Source organism: Eptesicus fuscus, chromosome 1 (genome assembly GCF_027574615.1).
Source record: "Eptesicus fuscus isolate TK198812 chromosome 1, DD_ASM_mEF_20220401, whole genome shotgun sequence".
Taxonomy (NCBI): Eukaryota; Metazoa; Chordata; class Mammalia; order Chiroptera; family Vespertilionidae; genus Eptesicus; species Eptesicus fuscus.
The window spans coordinates 12,419,667-12,441,760 of NC_072473.1; the positions used below are offsets into that span (position 1 = coordinate 12,419,667).

Sequence of the window (22,094 nt, forward strand, 5' to 3'; positions counted from 1 at the left end):
AAGAACACTGCAAGTGGTGGTGTACAGGGATCTTAGCCAATGAGCAGTTAGAAAAGGTGTTTACGCTAGAACTGGTTTGGCTCAGTGGATAGAGCGTTGGCTTACAGACTGAAGGGTCCCAGGTTTGATTCCTATTAAGGGCATGTACCTTGGTTGGGGGCACATCCCCAGTGGGGAGTGTGCAGGAGGCAGCTGATCGATGTTTCTCTCTCATCGATGTTTCTGACTGTGTATCCCTCTCCCCTCTTCTCTGTAAAAAATCAATAAAATATATATTTTTTTAAAAAGAAAAGAAAAGGTGTTTCCTCTGCAGCTCATATGCAAAGGATACCCTGCGTTATGTCCACTGGGCTAAGGGCGTGTCTCTGGCTGCCGGTGGCATACCCCCAAGGCCTGAATCCCCGCATTGTGTCTGCCGGGCTGGGGGCATGGACCCAGCCGCTTGGCGCCAGTGCATGCACAAGCGGCCACGGGGCGGAAACACCACCCCCGGCCACTCAGCTCCTGCGCCTGTAGGCTCGGAGTGGCCCGGAGTGGCCAGGGGCGTTCTGGGACCCCGGCCGCTCAGGGCCTACCCACGGGCCTACAGGCTAGGAGCGGCCTGGGTACCGAGGATGTTCCCGGGACCCAGGCCGTTTGGTGCCTGTGTATGCAAATTAACTCATGATCTTTGGCAGGTTAATTTGCATACTCACTCCTAATTGGCCGGTGGGCTTCGTGGACATACAGTCAATTTGCATCTTTCTCTTTTATTAGTGTAGATCTTTGTTCTTCACCATAAATAGTGAGTGGCAACTGAACTCTAACCAATGAATTTACATTTTTATTTTTTGCTATAAGCATCAAAGTATTGTATTTTTAGATAAGCACATGTGTTATGTAGAAAATGATGTAAAAGTAAAATTTCCTGGAGTATCAGTAGACATCCTCTAACACCCACTTTAAAGTGGGTTTTTAAGATTTTTAACAGTAGGTTATAATAACTCCATTTCTACTTCCACCTTATATTGGATTTATTTATTATGTTTCACCATTCTTTGGACCCTCTTTCTAGATCTATGATTTTTTTGTTCATTCCTCTTCATTGCAGATGGTGAAAAGCATTATAATTTACTGAAAAAGACTGACAGGTTGTAGTAATGATTTCCAGCCTTCTGTTCAACTCTCTTAAGGCATGGTCTTAGATAAAGTAGTATATAGTTTATTTAATGTTTCAATTTACAAGTAGACAATTTTCTTCATGGTAAATTTGTGAGGTTTATGGATCAAAATTCACTTTCTATATGTTTTCTTAAGAACAGTAGGTGGAAATTTGTAATTGGGTGTTATAAATTTAACTTAGAGTTATTTAGAACATATCAACAAAATAGGGTAAAATTTCGTGGAACCTAAGGGAATAATTCATTAAACATTAAAGCTTAAAAATCTTAGGAAAATGGAGTAGGTAATAACATTTTTAAAATCTGGTATATATTTGTTCTTATTTTATCTGTTACAGTGTTGAAGACTAGTCATATGATCACTAAAGAATATCTTATTCTTGAAAATGGGATAGCTCTACTTTAAATAAAATAGTGTATTAGTGAGTGATAGGGGTTTTAGCTATTATGTGTCTATGCTGCATAGATCTTAGAGTTATGAGATTTAGGTCTTTAGTCCCATTTTATTATGTATTCATTTTGTGGGGTTTATATAGATGACTCTTTCTGTACCATATTTTCTCTATACCTAAGTTTGAGGTGTTGGTTTTGTCAAAACAGCAACTCTCAAATATTATAAGGTCTTTGATTATTTATAATTCAGGTGAGAAAGCTATATAAAAGCACTTTATAATTCATAATTACATATATTGACATAAAGTGACATTATTATAATACCCCAGCTGTATGTTTACCATATATTTTACATTTTTAATACAAGAGCCAAGATACATCCTATATTATGGAGTAATATACCTCAATAACTAAATTAGGTAACAGTTTTAATGAGATCTAGGACAAGCCTCTCTTCCTTATTTCTATCCTGCCACTTGTAACTGACTTGTTTGCTAAACTTAATGATGCTTAGCATTGGAACTGTAGGCCATCCTTTATCATTGCTTTCAATAGAGAAATCATAAGAAAAATCAACTCAAAATAATAACATTCAATCATATTATTCTGCAATGTATCAAGACATTAATGCCTCAAAATGCCATATACCAAATATTTTGCCCACACTACTTTTAGATTTAGCTTCTATGTAAAATGTTCCTTTATGGTTCTGACCAGGTTATATAGCATAATCAGTTTACACTTATTAAGCACCAGTCTGTGGCAGCCACTGTGCTAAGTCCCAGATTCTCCAAATTCAGAAAACAGTGTCCAGCCTCAAGCAATTTCCAGCCTATTTATTGGGCACACAGACATGGGAACAAAGAGTTATAATATAATATGGGCATTGTTGTAATGGAGGTCTGTGAAGTTGGAGATTCAGAAGTGAGGAGGGTTCTGGAATGAGTCTGTACAGGAAGGCAAGGTCTAGATCAGGAAGAACTATGACCAGTATATAAAGGAGTTGCGATTTTATTTTGTCATAAATACAAGGAAACATTGAAAATTTTTGAAATAGTGAATGACATCAGAATTTTTATGTTAGGAAAGATTAATTGGAGGGTATCATAACTAGCAGCAGTAAAACCATAAAACTGCTTTAATCCAGATGAGAAAAATTCATGGCTTGATTTAGGAAGATGGCACTAGAGAATCAGAGGAAAGTACATATGTAAAATATATTTCAGAAGAACAGTTTAAGACATGGAGATTGGTTGGGTACAGGGATATAAGGAAGGTAGATAAATCTAAGATGGTTCCCATATATTTGGGTTGTATACTGGGATAGATGGTGCTGCCGTTCATTGAGACAATGAATGCAGCAAGGTCTGAAATGGAAGTACAGGCTCTTAGTTGGTAGTTGAAGACATAGGCAGGTATGAGATTGTTCAGTTAGAATGTAAAGAGTGAGAAGTAAGGAGGCCAGAATGGGGTCTCTGGAAAGGAGAGCAACAGTATGTTAGGACAGTTGGAGAAAGTATCCTGAAAGAGGACTGAGAAGGAATGGACGAAGAGGCAAGAGAACTTGGAGAGAGCAATGAACACAGACTATTGGAAAATGAAAGAAAGAGAAGATAGTATAGTCAGACTGCAGGGGTAACTCAGGTTACATTGAGAAAGCTTGATAATATAGTAACTACATGTGTTGCCTTGGTACTAGACCCTATCAGAGCCAGTTGGCTTTTAGGACTAAGTTTTTCCTGTCTCAGTGGCTACTTAATGTTATGGGACTTGACTTCCCTTTGCACATTTGTTCTAACCTCATCTCTGCTTTCTCTACTTGGTTATAATTTCTGCTTTGTAGTAATTCCAGCTGGATTGTAGCCCATTATGGTCTCTCATCACTCTACTTGATATAATGAAGACCTTTCCGTTTTTGTGAATTGCCTAATTTTCTTGGTGTTCCTTATTTTAAAATCTGGAGAGACGTAATATGCTTAGGCTAGTTCATCATTTATATGAAGACATTTTATAGGTTATTGAAGCTAACCTATTCTATAGCCTAGCCAAACACTTATGAAGTGCCCTAAATAATCTTTAAAAATGTATCCACTGTGGATTTCAGCTCTCGGATTTGTGTAAAATCCAAATGCCAGTGGATTAAGAAGTGCATAGCAGTTGAGGAAATAATGGTAAGGGGTTTAATTCTGATGGGAATAACAGACTACTGGAGAACTTGAGATCAAGGAACTCAAAGAAAGGTGTTATTTTTGTTTTATTTTGTTTTTTTAAGATGCCAGCAGTTTGAACAAAGAAAGAGTCAATGAATAGGAAAGAGTTAAAATAAAAAGAGCATTTAATTTTTTTAATTTTTGAAGTAGTGTTAAGGTGGCAGTAGATGGAATTCCAGAGCACAGGGAGATCAATTAGCCTTGTATAGGAAGAAAGATATCTCTCCTCTGCAGTGGGATTAAAGAAGGAAGGAGGAATGGGATGCAGATAACTTTGGAAATAGGGGAGCCTGCCTGTTAGCACACTTTATTAAATAGCCAACAAAGAGAACTGCTGAGAAGAGAGGTAACAAATTCCATAATTGCTGAGTTGAACATCCAAATAAGAATTTAACCATTAGGAGTATGATGAAGTGATTTCTTCCCACTCAGCACATATATAGATTGAGAAAAGGTAGATGACTGAACTAGTCAAGAGTTCAAATAGACTGGAATTGTGGCTTGGGAGGGCTTAATGCTTGTTTTATTTTCCTATTTGTTTGGTTCAACTGATTTTTTTATTCTGGTCTACCATCTTTTTCTTTTGCAGGTCTTGATGACTGTTTGCAACAGTATATTAAGAACTTTGAGAGGGAGAAGATCAGTGGGGACCAGCTGCTGCGCATTACACATCAGGAGCTAGAAGACCTGGGGGTCAGCCGCATTGGCCATCAGGAGCTGATCTTGGAAGCAGTTGACCTTCTGTGTGCACTGGTAAGGACATAAACTGGTGGGAAGGGAAACTTTACTTTTTGTCGTTTTCTTTCCTTTTAAACTTATTTTTTCTTTTTTCTTTTTCTTTTTGTTTCCTTCTGTCCTTCTGTTTTTAAAACTAATTTAAATACTAGTAGAAAAAGTCCCCTAAGGTTCAAACAACTGGATGTGGTATTTTCCTCCTTCATTAAATTTGGTATATTATACAGTGCCAAATTGCAAATTAAAGAGGTTTAGCCTTGGTCCAGTAGCTCAGCTGGTTAGAGCATTGTCCCAATATGCAAAGGTTGCAGGTTCGATTTCTAGTCAGGACACATACAAGAATCTACCAATGAATGCATAAATAAGTGAAACAATAAATGGATCTCTCTTTCCCTTCTCTTCTTCCCTTCCTTCCTCCCTCCATCTCTCTCCTTGCATGCTTTCTCTTTAAAATCAATAACTAAAAAATTTTAAATTCCACAATTAACAAAAAGGAGAGTTACAACTCAGCTAGTGACATTATGTTCAGCTACTTGAAAAAATTAAGTTAAAGCTCACCAAAGGAGTTTTCATAGCATTTAGGGTATTCACTTGTATATAATCAGTTATAAAATCCATTCACTTCTAAAAGTTTTGATTTAGGATCACAAATATTAATTAATCCTATTTTAGAAAAATTATTCTTCAATCGACGTATTTACTTGTTCTTGATGTATGCATCCATGAAAATGGAATATTGTACTTTGTATGGTTATTTTTTGTATGTTAAAAGAGCAATACCTAATTAGAGAAGATAAAGCAATGTCAAAATAATCCTGCAATATTCTGTTAGTACATTAGATATTCTGAGAGGAACATAGATTTTTTTTCCATGTTAGATAACATGACAATAACCTGATTGGTTTTACATTTTCCACATATTTGTGAGGGGGTAGAACTACAATGAAAAAGATCATGTCTTATAATATTCTGGGATTGAAATTTGGCTACATAAATTATTGACATTTATGGGGAAATAATTTCACCATAGCCTTAGTTATTTTATTTAAAACAGAGATAATAACAACTACCTTTTGATGCTGTTGTAAAAAGCAAATGAGACAGTGTTTGTATAGTGCCTAATTCAGCACCTAACACACAGTAGGCATTCAGTAAATAATAAGTATTATTAAGATGATGATGTTTAATAAGGAATGAGTGGATAATTAAACATAATTTAAAAATCAGTTAATACACTCAGCAGTGTGTGTGTCAGATGTAAGATCTAGTTTCTGCTCTCTTGAAAAGCCTAGAGAATTACATACAAATAATCACATTACTATAGTATAATTACTAAAATGAAGTATATGCTAAATATTATGGGGTCACAGAAGTGAAAATAACTAGCATGCCTAAAATAGATGGGTTTATATTGTAAAAGAGATAATATTTAAGAAACCTCATAGAGTATGAATGAGCATGTGTTTGGTAGATGGAGGAACAGAGGGAATGGTATTTCAGGTAGATAACATGTACACATGCACACAGAATAAAGAGCTTGCCTGGTGTGTTTGAAAAATGGTAAGCTATTTGGGATGACAAAAAAAATAGGTGGGGAAACAGTAGAGGAAATAGGCATGAAAAGATAGGGCCATAATGAACAAAATAAACCGATAAACAAAATAGATCCAGAGACATAGAAGCATAGAGCAGACTGCAGAATCTCAGAGGGAAGGTGGGGGAGGGTGGGTGAGTGGGAAGAGATCAACCAAAGAACTTGCATGCATATATGCATAACACAGACAATAGAATGGTGAAGATCTTGGAGAGGTGGGGGCTGGCTAAAATGGGTCAGTGGAGGGGGACATATGTAATACTTTTAACAATAAATATTTTAAAAAAATTAAGTGAGGGGGGGAAAGATAGGGCCAGACAGTAAACCATAACATCATGGTAAGAGATTTGTACTTGTTAATGTGCGCATTGGAGAACCATGCAAGACTAATCAAATAATTGTATTTAAAAGGTAACTGATAGTAATGAAAATGATGGAATAGAGTGAGCATAAACTATAGATGGGGAGAATAATTAGGTAATGTTTAAAATAATCTACTCAGGCTATAATTAGGGCTTGAACCAAGGATGGATATGCAACAGGAATAGAAAAGAGCTGGTGACGATGAGGGGTAAGATTAAGGAAGGAGTTGAGAAAGATTCCATCTTTTCTAGCTGCAGAGATAGAGTCAATGATTTTATAGTAATGGACATAGGCAATGGCAGCAAGAACAGTTTTAGGTGGGACTATAAATCAAGTTTTGAATTTGTTGAATTTGAGGCATCTCTGGGTTATCAAGAAAGAGATACTCATCAGAGATGAACGTATGGGTTTGAAGTTGAAAAGTAACTGAATATACAAAATTTGGAGTCTCAAGAATATAGGGATAGAATCCATAGATAGAGGGGAGGGCCTCTAGAATATATAAAACAAAGGACACAGCTCCACACTCAGCACTCTGGCTGAGTAGGAAGAAGAAGAAATTGCAGAGGAGGCTTATGGAGTGGTCAGAGAAGCATGAAAACAACCACAAAAGAGTTGTCACAAAAGCAATAGGGAATCCTATTTTCATTAAAGAATATCAATAATGTCATCAAATTTTACCAAAAAAGCGAATTGGATAAGCAAGGGGGGGTAAAGAGCAGACTGAAAGCAGTTTCTAAAGAAGAGTAGAGTCTGAAACCATATTCATTGAATAGCAACTCCCACTTATATATTTCAGTCTTACCTTAATTGTCATCTCCTCATTAATTGTCATCTCCTCAAAGAGATATTTCCTGATCACTCCTCCACCCATGTCTGGTCTAAAATTAACCCTCCAATGTTATTCTATTTCTTAACCATCATGTCATCTGTTAATTATAGATGTATATGTGTGTTTATCATTTTAATATCTGTTTCTTCATTAGACTGTAAGCTATGGGGGGAAAGTGACTGTTTATTGAACAGCTAGTATGTAGCACAAATGCCAGGCAAGAGTGGGTGCTGAATAAATATTTTTGAAAGTATCGATGAAAGAGTCTTGACACAATTTTTACATAATAGTTTGGCAATCTTCTTATTTCCCTATTCCTGAGATAAGATAACTAAATTCAGACCAGAACACACATGTACACTCTACCCCTTGTATGAATCAGATCACAAAATAATATATGAAATAAACGAGTCCTTGGGGTAAGGTAAGGGTCCACAGTGCTTTTGCATGCTGGTCTCCAAATCTGAGTCAGAGTGGCCATGAAGGTGCAATAGAGTGGTTTGGAAATGAGCATCTAATCCAGCAGTCCCCTGTTTGCCACATCTTCTATCATAGCAGCAGTTGGGTGTGTCAGAGTTTAAAGTCCAGGGTGTATGTATGTCTTATAAGTAGAGCTTCATATAGATGAGACCCTCGAGTGCTAGGCTCCTACACTGCCAGTTTAAAGAAGGAAGATTGATGATTGCAGTGTTACCTACAGAGAGTCTAGACCTGTAGGCTTTGGAGTTTGGCTCCCGAACAAGCTCTGCTGACCTTAACTTATTTAAAAGGATGACATCAGAGACAGATGTCCAGACCATTTTGATGTTTGAGCTCTGGAGCTATGGTAAATCCCTTCAAATTCTAAGTTTTAATCCCTCTACAGTTGTGGGTTTAAGCACCATAGTATTACATCATTTTCTTGGGAAAACTTCATTATGTGGTTGACCTGTTCTGGAAGTTAACACAGAAAAAAAAACCCACACAAAAGAGTAAACTCATTCTTTGTGTTTATCCAGCAATAAATTGCTCACAATCCCCAGAGAGGTCAAATATTAAACTTCCTTTTCACTGCTTAATGGTTATATATCAGCAAGTTAGAAGTGCAGATATCTTCCAGTTTATGCAACAGATGTTTTCCAGTGAATATAAAGCAAATTACTGAGCAATAAATTCTGATTTATTTCTACATGCCATTATAAAATCATAAGGTGAGATCCCACATCAACAAGCTGAGGTGACTAGACCAGAAATTCTGCTATTGTGAATGAGAAACTGTCTTGTCTCTTTGAAACTAATGATTCTACTGGCTTTTGTACCTTTTCTTACATCAAATGTACTTATTTCTTCTTTCAACACCTATATATTCATGTTCAAACAGTGCTACAGTGGGGAATACAATGATGAAGAAGGCATAATCTGTGCTCTTAAGATGTATGCCATCTAGTAAAGAAGACGATAGTCATTGAAAGATATAAATTTAAAGACAATCCCAGGGGAGTGCGGAAGGAAATGATGAACTCTACTACGGGATCCAGGAAGTGTAGGTGGGGTTTGCATTGAGACTTTTAGGATGAAAAGATGTTCACCAGACAAAAAAGTTGGGAAAATTTACCTAGGCAGAAGAAATATCATATGTAAAAACAATTGTGAAAGACTATGGAGTGTTCATAGAGAAATGAGAATTTTTATTTGGCTGGTGCACAGTGGGAAGTGATGGAAAGAAAGGCAATTTATACTTTGTACCACATGATAATTCTTTGCTTAGATTTTTGTTCCTCCAATATGCTTTCTGTCCAGTGCTTAGAACATAGAGGATATTAAATTAATGTTATCTTACTGGATAAGATTCTCTGCCTTTCTCCAGAGAACTATCTTTTTTTTCTTACTTATACAACCTCTGACTGAAGTATCTGTTCTAGTATAAGAAGACACAGAGTAATTAACAAATTTCTTTGCTTCTTTTAAGCTTTGGAATATTTTCATCTGCCTTGTCTTAAAGTTATTCCTGATGGGAATAAATGTTTGGCAGCTAATTTTTATGAACCCATGCAGTATATACACTGAGTGGCCAGATTATTATGATCGCTGAACAGATAATAATCTGGCCACTCAGTGTGTGTATATATATATATATTAGAGGCCCGGTGCATGAATTCGTGCATGGGTGGGGTCCGGCCAGCCTGGCCAGGGGGAGGGGACATGGGTGGCTGGCCGGCCTGCCTGCTGGTCGAACTCCTGATCCAGGGGACAATTTGCATATTAGCCTTTTATTATATAGGATACACACTGAGTGGCCAGATTATTATGCGTTCAGAGATCATCATAATCTGGCCACTCAGTGTATTTATTAAGCACCAACTATATTGTTTGTACCATCTTATTCTAGAAAGAATTAAGCTATTCATGATTTGGAGGTGTATGAACTCTTTCAAGCTGTTATGCTTTTATTTAATATGCTTAATAGTAAAGCATAAATAAACTATATATAGTTTAATTCATAGCCCTTAATTTATATTCTGACAATACACCTTTTATTTGGAAGTATAGTAAATCATTTATGACAGGATAAAAATAGTTTGTATTTCATTCTTTGTGTACTTTTCTTATAATAGGTAGGCATTTTGCAGGAAATTTTTGATGTCTGCAATTGCTAGGATTTGTTTCTTTGCAACATAATTGCTTGGTTCATTCATCTCAAAATAATTTCTAAAAAACTTCATTAAAGCAATCTATTTAGGACTCACTCATTTTTAAAGCAAAGTATTATGAAACCTAAACACCTGTTACATGCTACATTCAGATGAGGAGCTCTAAATAAAATAGCATTGACATTGTAAAATATGTGGTGCCAGTATTGAATATTTTTAGTTGTGTGTTTAGTGAGACTTTGCCACTGAAATGTTAAGTGTGTTCCATTATTCCTTTCTTTCCTGTGGTTTTGCATGCATATAATTGAAAGAAAAGAGCAGTATGAACTTCTTAAGTTCCTTAAGACTAGACAGGCTATGTTGAATCAGTCCAGAGTCACAAAAGATTCCTGGCAGACATCTTATTGGCCAAGTATATGAACAAATAGGTAACATAGGAAAAGAAAATAGCTTAATACATTTTATGTTCAAACTTTTTTTATGTAGTCTTTTCTATACCAATAGTAATGCCTAGGTTTTCCATGCATATCCAGTGAAAAGCCAGTCTGTAATGAATAAACTTGTATTTTTATAAGGTTGAGGTAGTACATACCTGTGGCCAAAAGCAAAGAATTGCTTTATTTACCTGATGCTTGTTTACATGACAGGCAAGAGAGTGTAATTTACTGGTAACTTAGCGAGTCACAACAACTATTCCCTTTCACGAAAGAAATAGCAGGAAGATATTTGTGTTGACAGTAATTGATTTTGAGCTACTTAGAATTGAGAATTGTGACGACAAAAATTAACTTGAATGGTCAGTTAATCCATCCTTTTCTTAATGTAGTACCACAATAAGATTCTAACCTATTTTTATAACTCTTCTAAAATTGAAAAAATGATTTTGAATTATTAGTTTAACTACTTATATTTGTTAACTAGGATCAGTTAAGTATTTCCCTCTCAGTTTTTTACTGATCTTTTATCTCTTGCCTCTACATTCTTCTATCCTCCTCATTTTTCACCTTTTCTCCATGTAGGATATTTTTTTCAGTAGGTTTCCAAGTTTGGAGGCCTTCTCAGGATATCTTTCCAAGTTTTGTTCAGAGGACTTTTCTACTCCCCTAATTCTTGAATTGTATTAAAAATAAAACTAATACTGTCTTAAATGTAGAAGTTTTCAAAGTACTTTTGCTCTGCCTTCAGATTTTTATTATTGAGATGCTTATATAGATAGACATAATTTAAATTAATTTTTATGGAAGCTAATGGCTACAGAGCTAAACCATTACCAGGTTGATTGATTAGAATCTAATCAATTCCTCTCTAATAAACTATTATAATTTGAGCTTCTCTAAAAAAATGTTATAATTTGTTTATAATTAAAAGGTACTCATTGAAATCATTAGTATGCAAAAATGCAAACATTGTTATACTTCAGGGAAAATGCTTTAACACAGGAAAACATCTGAAAATGTTTTAAGGACTTCAGAAATATTTACATTTCATTAATATAACTTCAAATTGTTCTATCTAGTCATTAGAGAGTACCTTTTATAAACTTATACAAAGATTTCCTTCTTAATATAGTGACAATCTTCATTAAATCTTTCAAAGGTTTCACAGATAATCCATGCTCAGGTGCAATAGAATTTGAATTGAATGTTGTTTTATTTGTGCAAGCCAAACCTTTTAACTTGAGAGAGAAAATATTGCTATTTAAATTAAGCAGTGAAAATTTAATATTCTATAATTTTTAAAAAATCCTTGGCTCCAAAAAGATGTTCTTTTTGTAAAAATGTAAATTCTCAGCAAAGAGCAATCAGACTTTTATCACTATTAAATCTTTAGTGTTAGCATACTTAACATAATGGAGTATTTAATGTTTATGCATCCAAACCATCTCCAGTCCCTCCTTTTATCTCCTCTAAATTTGCTTTTCTTAAATTACTATGGAAAAAATAAACCTAAATTTCATATAGAATAGGTACTTCTAGTGGTTGTTAACTTAATAATAAAAGGTACTTCTAGTGGTTGTTGGCTTAATAATATAGCTAAACTCATGTACCATTTGCTTCCCTTTTTTACTCCCTTAGTATTTTATCTTCCATTTTGTATCATTTGTTGTCACCAGGCATCCTGGTGACTTGTTCCATTCTGAACTCTGTCTACTCTAAGCTCTGAGCTCTTTAAGCAAACAAAGAAATCTTCGTGTTTCATAATTTCTGTAAAGTGATAATACTTTTAATTCTACACGGGACAGTAATGTATGTTTTGCTGAGTAGTTCAATCATCGTCATCCTTTGATCGAGTTAGCCAGCCTTTCTTAGAGATGTTTTACAACTCGCAATTAGCTGCTTTAAAATTTAATTGTAACTAAAATCTTCCCCTAGAGTTTATTTGAGGGGATCCTATAATATTTTCCTAATGAATACTGTAGAAAAACTTGTTTGCATTATTTCTTGTAATCACTTTCTGCATTAATTTGTAGATAAAATATTTAGGGTAAAATAATAAACATTACTAGAAATTGAAAAGTGAGACCAAAGAAACGAAAACAAATACACTTACCAAAAAGTCACTATGATTGCCTTAGATGTGTTTCACATTTGACTGTGAGCTAATGTAACCATGATAAAAGTAAATATAAGTTTAATTTAATAATTTGTATTATAAAAAGGAGAAAGTGCATTGGTTCCCCTGAGGAAGCAGAGTTTTTCCTGGTACCATATTATAAAAGAAACTTCTTATTTGAAACATTTTGGAGAGGACACAGAAAAAAATATATTCTGTGATCTATTTCTTGCTTCTTTTTATTGTTAGGTTGTGCTTACATTGCTCACTTTGAGGGCAGAATTTTTCCTAGCACCTACAATCACAATATGCACATGCTATTATAATAGATACTCAAAAATAATTGTTGACAATAATGAATTTCACAAGCAAATGAACTTATGTTTGGGTTTTAAAAAACACTTCTGGTTCCTTATAATCTTTTTCTGTCTTGGGTGGAATAGTTCCAAGATATAATGCCCTCATCTATCCATGTTCATATTAGTACTTTACTAGTACACATTTTATTGTAATTTATCTGACATTTCCCCAAATCCTCACTTGACTGGATTCACTAGACCAGGAATCCTAGCTTACCCATTTGTAACTTAAAAAAAAATTATTGATTTCAGAGAGGAAGGAAGAGGGAGAGATAGAAACATCAATGATGAGAAAGAATCATTGATCAGCTGCCTCCTGCATACCCTCTACTGGGGATCAAGCCCGCAACCCGCAACTCGAGCATTGCCCTGACCAGGAATCGAACCAGGGACCTCTTGGTTCATATGTCAGTGCTCAACCACTGAGCTAGTGGTCGGCAAACTCATTAGTCAACAGAGCCAAATATCAACAGTACAACGACTGAAATTTCTTTTGAGAGCCAAATTTTTTAAACTTAAACTTCTAGCGCCACTTCTTCAAAATAGACTCGCCCAGGCCGTGGTATTTTGTGGAAGAGCCACACTCAAGGGGCCAAAGAGCTGCATGTGGCTCGCGAGCCGCAGTTTGCCGACCAAGGCACTGAGCAATACAGGCCAGGCTCATTTGTTACTTTTAAGACTAGTTCCATGACTTGTATGTAGTAAAGTGCTCAGTAAATATTTTAATGAATGAATAAAATATTGACTTTAAGTATATTTGTTCTCTTTCTTTTATAATTCAGAATTATGGCTTGGAAACAGAAAATCTAAAAACCCTTTCTCACAAGTTGAATGCATCTGCCAAAAATCTACAGAATTTTATAACAGGGAGGAGAAGGAGTGGCCATTATGATGGGAGAACCAGCCGAAAATTGCCAAATGACTTTCTGACTTCAGTTGTGGATCTGATTGGAGCAGCCAAGAGCCTGCTTGCCTGGCTAGACAGGTAAAAATCTTCCAAATGTTTCAGAAGTAATTTTCTTTGAACTCCAGTTTGAATATGATGTTATTTCATGTTTTCTTGTGAAAGGATTGGACAGGTAGAGACACACACACATACAAAAATATATGCAAGCACACACATAGCAATCTATGAAGTTAGACAGTGGTGTTTTATGTTTGTATCATAGGAAGAGGAAATGTGACAAAAACCTGAAGGAAATTATTTAAAATCATCTATTTGGCTTCCATTGCTGCAAAATTTCTCAAAATGCTTAGTTTGTGTTATATCATACCACGGTGATCAATGAAATCAAATGTAATTTAACATTTTGACCATAAAAATACGGGGGGGGGGGCAACCTTGTGATAACTTTAAAACTTCTACTGAGACTTTTTTATAAATTGAAAAAAGAAAACTGAAGTTTATATTTTGAAGATCTTTCACAGAAAAGTTTAGTTCCAGGCTGACTTACCTATAATGATGATGTTTTTAACAGTTTAAGTTTTTAAAAGGAAAGACGAGAAGGGGAAAAAAAAGAAAGAAATTATTTGCCATGCTAAGGCATTTGGACTTAATGCTGCAGCCAGTGGGGGCCTATTTAGAGTCATTGTTGTGTTCTGATTTGTAAATTTTAGTGTTGAGAAAGTTTAGAGAAGATTAAGGCTAGAATAAGTGTAACCAGTTAAGAAGCTATTTTAGAAACTAATCATGCTGCTGCTACTGTCAGTGCTACCCCAGCCACACTCATTTAATACAGTAACAATAGGATGGTTGTCTTTTTTTATAGATAGGAAAACTAGCACTTACAGAAGTTAAGTTCAAAACCAAATGACAATTAAGCATTGGAGCCAGGATTCAGTCCAGGTATCTGACTACAGAATTGATCCTCTCCACTTCTCTTTATTGATACTTTTAATTAATTAAAGAAGGAGCAGTGAAGATGGAAGAATGTTGGAGATATTTATGCATATAAATAAGACTTGGTGACAAGTAAGATCTAGAAACTAAGGAAAAAGGAGATATATTAAATTAAGGGTATCTGACTTGGCTGAACCAACGGATGGTAGTGCCATTATCAAAAGAGGAGGAACAACTTATGGTGGAAGACAAATGTTGAGTGTCAGGCATTATAAATTGTGATGGCTGGAGAATATTCAAGTGAGAAGGTCTTTAGAGTATTGCTGTTCATAAAAGATATATGGTTGATAGAAATTTGGGGATCATCAAAGTCATAGATAGATTAATATGGTGGTGTAAGGAGAATTACAGAATTCTCTGCTCTATTTATTTTCCATAACACATAAACCCTTCTAACACACTACATAATTTACTCAGATAGTATTTTTTAATTTTATTTTATTGTTTAAAGTATTACAAATAGTAGTACATACGTCTCCTTTTTTCATATAGTATTCTTAGTCTGACTAGTCTTTATATGACTAGTGTGCCGGAAGACAGCAGGGATTTTCAGCTCTTTTGTTCAGTGATATCTAAATTATCTAGAAGAGTTTCTAACCTGTAGTGGGTACTAAAGAAATACATTTGAGTGACTGCAGAGAACTTGGATGAGGAATGAGCTCTGTGGACCACAACAACTGAAGAATGATTAGAAGTTTAGCTATGGAAAAAAAAATAATAAGACATAACTGAAGAGGAAGGAGAGAATTAGTTGAGAGTGGTTTCATGGAAGCAAAGGCAGTAAAGAGTTTGTTGTCTTTCTATTGAGATTTTGGTGTTGCTTTATTTTTTCAACTTCATTTAGATAAAATTAACATGACACTCTGCAAGTTTAAGGTGTACAATGTGATGATTTGATACACACTTGTATTGCAAAATGATTACCACATTAAGGTTCATTAAAATGTTCATCACCTCACATAATTACCTTTTCTGTGCAAGGGGAGAATATTTAAGGTGGGAGTAAAGAGCTGTAGGAGCAAAAGGCAGTGGTCAGTAGAGTCAAATGCTGCTGTGAGATTAAGTAGGTTAAGGACTGAAAATGTGTTGTAGATTAGGGAATCAGGATATATGTGACCTTACCAGCACCAGTTTAGTGCTTTTACATGAATTGGCTATGGGGTAAAGGTAAGTGATAACTCCTCTTTGAAGAAATGTTTCTGTGAAATGCTTTGTTATTCAGAATAGTTCAGTATCATATTAACATCCCTTTGCATAGATTCTTAATATTTTAGTGGTGATGGAAAAGAGAAGACATATGATGAATGCTAATTCTGTTTTGGAAGCTTGACTTTGCTTCCTCCTCTTGCCATGGATTGTATGAATATCTTCACTGCTCCTTGGCCAGTATACATTTCAGAAGGTCCCCAAATCAATTTCAATGTAATAGGATTGTATCTTCAACTGTGCCAGTCTTTTATTAGCTATTGTTAGTGTGTTTGTATTTAACTTATATTTTTATTCCTTTCAAAGAAAAAAAATATTTTTAGGTAGCAAACAAGCAAGACAACACTCCACATGTGCCCTATTGTGTCATTGTGCTCCACAAATTAAAAAGGAAACAAAACACTCTAATCAATGTTAGAAAAGCCAAAAGAGCAGTGTTCTCCAAGACCATTATTATGAATCCCTACTGAAATACATCCTGCAGTAGTTTAAAGAGCAGGTGACTGACAAAGAGTTGAGATTCAGCTCTGCCTCAAGCCTTGGGTAATCTTAAACTTAACCCCTGTTTTTATTTTCTTTTTAGAATAAGGATATAAGACCTATAGAATTTGAAGATCTCTTCTAAGCTCTAATATTCTATAACTCATGGGCCCTGTTCACAAAAGCCACATGAGGAATATATATATAATTTATTTCCATTTATGTAATCTCAAAGGATAAACACTAACAAAACTTATAGTGACCTATAAAATCATGATTTAAGTCCCTAACTCTTCTCTAAATAAATTTACTTAATATTTTTGTTTGCTTCATTTTAAGTGCTAGAACAGAGCTAATCTGTATTTATGCTTTCTTTATATAAGGTTAAGAATATGTCTTGTTTAAATTTTGTTTGCTTTTGAATAACTTAGAACTTATATAGTTAATTATAAAAGTTCCATAGAAATAATGTTGATCAAAAGTTCTTAATATTTTGATTTGTCAGTATAGATTTGCTTTACTTTGAAGAGTTTAAAATGGCCACTGCAATCAAATATTGCTAAGCATTTGGTCTTTAACCTTAGTTTATTCCTTTGGTTTATAATGTGATATAATTCTGCCAGTTTAAATATGGTTATTTTGTTATAAAACAAGTGGCTTAATTTTTTTAAGCAATAAATTTTTGGCATTAATTTTTTTGTTACATTTTGGGGAGAACTTGCATGCACAGCAATATGATTGGATTTAATTGCAATTTTTATTTGATGTCACTTGAAGGGGGAGAGAGGAAAAGAAAAATAAGCAAAAATCTTTAACTCTGGAGTCTGAACTAGATACTTGACATATATCAACTCACTGAAGTCCCACAAAGTAGGTATTATTATCCCCATTATATATATGAGACATTAAATAATTTGCCTAAAGTCATTCACCTAGTATGAAAATTATAATTTGAATCTATTTTTATCTGATACCAAAGCCCTTCTTATTTCTTCTTTATCATTTGTCATGCTACATCCCCTTTTGGAAGCTGACTAATTCTTAAGAATTTTGAGGAAGTGATCCTTAGGAATGAAGCATATATACGCATTTATTTGCACTTTAGTATTTCTCTTCAAATTCTAAAGAATACCATTTTTCTATTTTTGTCGTTCATAATTCAAATTGCTATACAGAATTTTATTTATTGAAAGTTTATTTCTCATTCTACTTTGAAGGCATCAATGAGATATCTTCTGATATTGAAAAACTTGAATGTTTAAGGCAGGGGTCTTCAAACTTTTTAAACAGGGGGCCAGTTCACTGTCCCTCAGACCGTTGGAGGGCCGGACTATAGTTTAAAAAAAACTATGAACAAATTCCTATGCACACTGCACAATCTTATTTTGAAGTAAAAAAAACAAAACGGCAAAAACACCCGCATGTGGCCCGCGGTCCGTAGTTTGAGGACGCCTGGTTTAAGGCTTAAGAGGTGGAGTGCTAGGGAAAAATATTTACAATTCGTAAAAAATCCAATTCCAGTGGAACTTCCATTCAAATAAGATTTATTTTCAAAAACAAGCTCCTTACATTTCTTATAAAAAAAATCTAAATCTAACAAAAAGTTTTCCTCACATTTTAAATATTGACTTGAATGAAATAGACTTTCCCAGAGGAAAAGTCTCAGAGTTGAATCACAGGTGGTAGCTTTACTATTCATTTTCAATGCATAGTTTACTTGTCTATTTTTAACCTACATTCTACTGTTATTCACACCTTATCTTTCTTGCCATTTTATATGGCTTTGCCAAATCAGTCTATACTTGGAGGTTTACAGATCACTGCATGTATTATGGTGTACAGTAACATCACTAAAAGTATTCAAAAATATTATTTATAGAAGTTTATTTTGCTATTTATTGTAACAGATTGTTTTTTCTCTTATTTTTAGCATAAATCCTAATTCTTATTGATTATGAAATTCTTTCAAGCCCATTCTATTTTGAAGGGATCCATGAGATAAGTTTTTATATCACTGAAAATCTTTAAAGTGTTTAAGGCATATGAGTTAGGGTGTGTTAAAAAAACAAAATAAACTAAATAAATTTGAAGATCTTAATTGGCTTTATTGAACAGTTTGTGAATTGGGCAGCATCCCATCTAGCAAGCAGAAAGGAGCTCAGATGAGTTGTACAAAATGGAAGGCTTTTATAGCCAGAAGGGTGAGGGGAGTTACAAACAAAAGAATTATTTCAGACAAGGTTACCTTGCCATAGCGGCAGGGACTTCAGAGGTCTTATCTGGAAGGTCACCTCACTAGTGCTGATCAGAAAAAATCCAAGCTGATTGGTTTAAAATTCACTGCTGGGAGAGGCTGAAACTGCCATTAAGTATTGGTTATTCAAATGAGACTTAGCACAAGTGACTCCATTTGGGGCCTGTAGTTTCTTTTTTAATAGGTGCTAAAGGAAAACAAGATTTCTGTGCAATCTTTTACCTTATCTAAGAAAATGGTTGAACTAATACCTTCTTAGATATTGCAGCTCATTGTTGTTGGGTCTTATTTCTTCTCATGTGTTCACTGCTCTTACTGGGCACCTCTTTTTCCAAATATGAGCAGTGATGTAGTACTGCCACTGTTCATGGACAGCCCTTCAGGAGCAGCAGTGCTGGGAAATAGTAAGGTCTTCCAGATATTCTTTTAACTTCAACATTTTAGCTTTCCTTATTAGCTTGTAGTTTGTTTAGGATTTCTTAACATTAATAACCTTTTCATAAATGCAATGCTTTTGTTTTAAAGCATACAAAAAATAATTTCTTGTAGGACCATAAACCTTTGCACTATAAAGACCTATAAGCATCCTATTATCCATAACAGCCATTTATTGATAAGCCAAGGATTTTATCATTTTAAAAACTTTCTGGCATCAAAAAACTTTCTTGCCAGGAATTTTATTTCCTTGACTTTAAAGTCACTGTGTTCTTTTTGTAAGCAGTCTGAGCTTTATCTTGGGTTTTCTTTAGAGTTTAGAACAAATTCCTCTCTTTATTTTGTTTTTGTGTGTGTTGTTTTTTTTTTTTTTTTTTTGAGCTTATCATGCTCAGTTCTTCTATAAAGGTCCACTTATTTATTTCATAGATGATTGAATAGTCATCTTTGGTAACTCACAGAGATTGGAACCCAGTCTGTCAGCTTTTTTTATGTATGAATATAGGCAAAATCACCACACCTAAGAATGGTTTTTGGTATGGTTGTAAATGATTTGTCTTTAAAATGAAAACTTTAGAGGAATTCATTACAAAATAAAATTAGTGTTTTCCTTATTATATGTTTACATCGCCCACCATCCCAGTTTTCTTAACATTTAATCATGATCGAGAATCATGTTCTATTTGAAAATGAGTGGTCAGGAAAGGGGGAAAAACATGCTTTAGAATTAGTTTGCTACAGGCATTCAGTCATCAATGGATTTTTCTTTTGGTATATTTTGAAGAGCAAGTGAGAGTCTCAAGTATTTATGGGAAAATTCATGCTGTAATTCATCTTATCACTCTTGAATGAAGTTTTTAGGTTTTATTAGCAGACTGACATTTTCAAACCTAGCAATCCAAACTTTTTAATGATGCCAGAAGCATCTTTGAATTCTTAATTAAAATGATAGTTTTTATGCTTCAATGCAGCAAAAATAAAAGGTCTTTAGGTAGCATTTTTATTAATAATTTTTCCTAGAAATGCTTATATTTTGCATTTTTAAATAGTTTTATAGGGGCCTAATTTGCATTCTATAACATTCACTTGTTTTAAGTGTACAACTTAATGAGGTTTAGTAAATTTGGATATATCCATGCAACCATCTCTACAATTCAGGTTTAGAAAACTTCCATCAAGATAGAATTTTTAAAGCTGGTCCTACTTATAACTAAATAGGCTAATTTTTGAACTAAAATCATAGATTAATAACATTTTTATAATTAACTTCATTTGAATTGATAATATCTCCTTCTGTTTCATAAATACACACACACACACACACACACACACACATACACACACACAAACTGAGTTTTGGAATAGGAGTAAACAGATTAGTGGAAGAGAGTCCATAATAGACTGTGGTATATGGAATCATTTAGAAAACAATATGTTAAAACCACTGGGGAAAAAGCATAATTTAATAAATGGTACTGTGGCTCTTAGTTAAGTTTTTGGAAAATAAATAATGATAGAACACTGACAGATCACTAAAATCATTTTAGGTATATCATTTATATAAGTGGAAAACATAAATCCATAAGAAACTACAGAAAATGTAGACAAAATTATATCTAGATGTAGAAAGACTTATTAAATACTTAAAATGTGGATTAAAATTAAAATAAATATACTGTTTGACTCTTGACTACATGAAATTTAAAAACATGACAATATATAAGACAGATGCCAAACTGGGAAAAATACTTGTAACAGATATGAGAAGCTGGGGATTAATGTGTATTATTTGAATATTACATTCAAATCAAAAACAACTACTTACAAGTGATATAAAATTAAAAACAAAAATGTAATAGATCATCATATACTAGACAACTCAAAAAAGAAGAAACAGAAATTGCTTGGAAGATGTATGTAACAAACAACAGAACTTCTAAGAACATGGAATGAAAACTGACAGAACTAGAATAGACAAATTCGCAATTATAGTTGGCTACTTCTCCATTCTCTCAAAAAAAAGATAAAACTAGACAGAAAGTCAGCAAGAATTAGAAGTGCTGGATAATACCATCAGCAACATGATATAATTGATATTTTTTTAGAGTACTTTGTCCAAAAACAGAATACAAATTCTTTTCAAGTGCCTATAGAACATTCACTAATACAGACCTGCATCATAAAACAAACTTCTAATACATTTAAAAGAATTGAAATCAGAATGTGTTCTTTAACCAAAATGGAATCTAAGTAAAAATTAAACAACACACTTCTTAATAATACATGGATAAAAGAGGAAGAAGGAAAATAAGAAGAAATACATTAAGTAGAATGAAATTAGAACAAATACGTTTTGTGGCACACAGCTAAAACAATACTGGAAGGGAAATTTATAGCAGCAAATTCTTATATCAAAAAAAATCTCAAATCAATTATCTAAGCTCCCATCTCAAGAAAATAGAAAAAAAGTATATTTGTCCATCAACTGGCATAAAGTTTTAGTTAAGCAAGATGAATATGTTCCAGAGATCTGTTGTAGAGCAGTGTATTCATAGTTAACAATACTATCATGTACACTTAAAATGTTAAGAGGATAGTTCTCATGTTAAATATTCTTACAATAAAGTAAAATTAAAGAAAATAGTAAAATAACAGCACAATAATCCCAAAGCAAGAGCAAGGGAGCAAATAATAATGATAAAGGAGCAGAAATCAATGAAACTAAAAACAGAAACACAATAGAGAAGTCAATAAAAATTAAAAGGATAATAAAGGAATACTACAAGTAACTTTTCATGCAAAAGTTAACAGTTTAGATGAAGTAGACCACGTCCTTGAAAAACACAAACTACCAATATGTATCAAAGATGAAATAGGAATAGTAATAGTGTCTATCTTATAAAGCTGTTGTGAAAATAATTTAGTGCATGTAAAGCATTTGGAACAGTAATTGGCACATAGTAAGTCCTTGGTAAGTATTAGCTATCATT

General features: G+C 34.0%; 1 protein-coding gene across 4 annotated transcripts in view; it reads left to right on the top strand.

Moving 5' to 3' along the window:
- CNKSR2 (connector enhancer of kinase suppressor of Ras 2) overlaps positions 1-22,094 on the top strand; it is a 245,805-nt gene that overhangs the window by 41,240 nt on the left and 182,471 nt on the right. For all 4 annotated transcript variants that reach the window (XM_008154569.3, XM_008154570.3, XM_028129718.2 and 1 more), the window contains exons 2-3: positions 4,353-4,516; positions 13,612-13,814. In XM_008154569.3, coding sequence (XP_008152791.1) covers positions 4,353-4,516; positions 13,612-13,814 — 367 coding nt within the window. The remainder of the gene's footprint in view (positions 1-4,352; positions 4,517-13,611; positions 13,815-22,094) is intronic.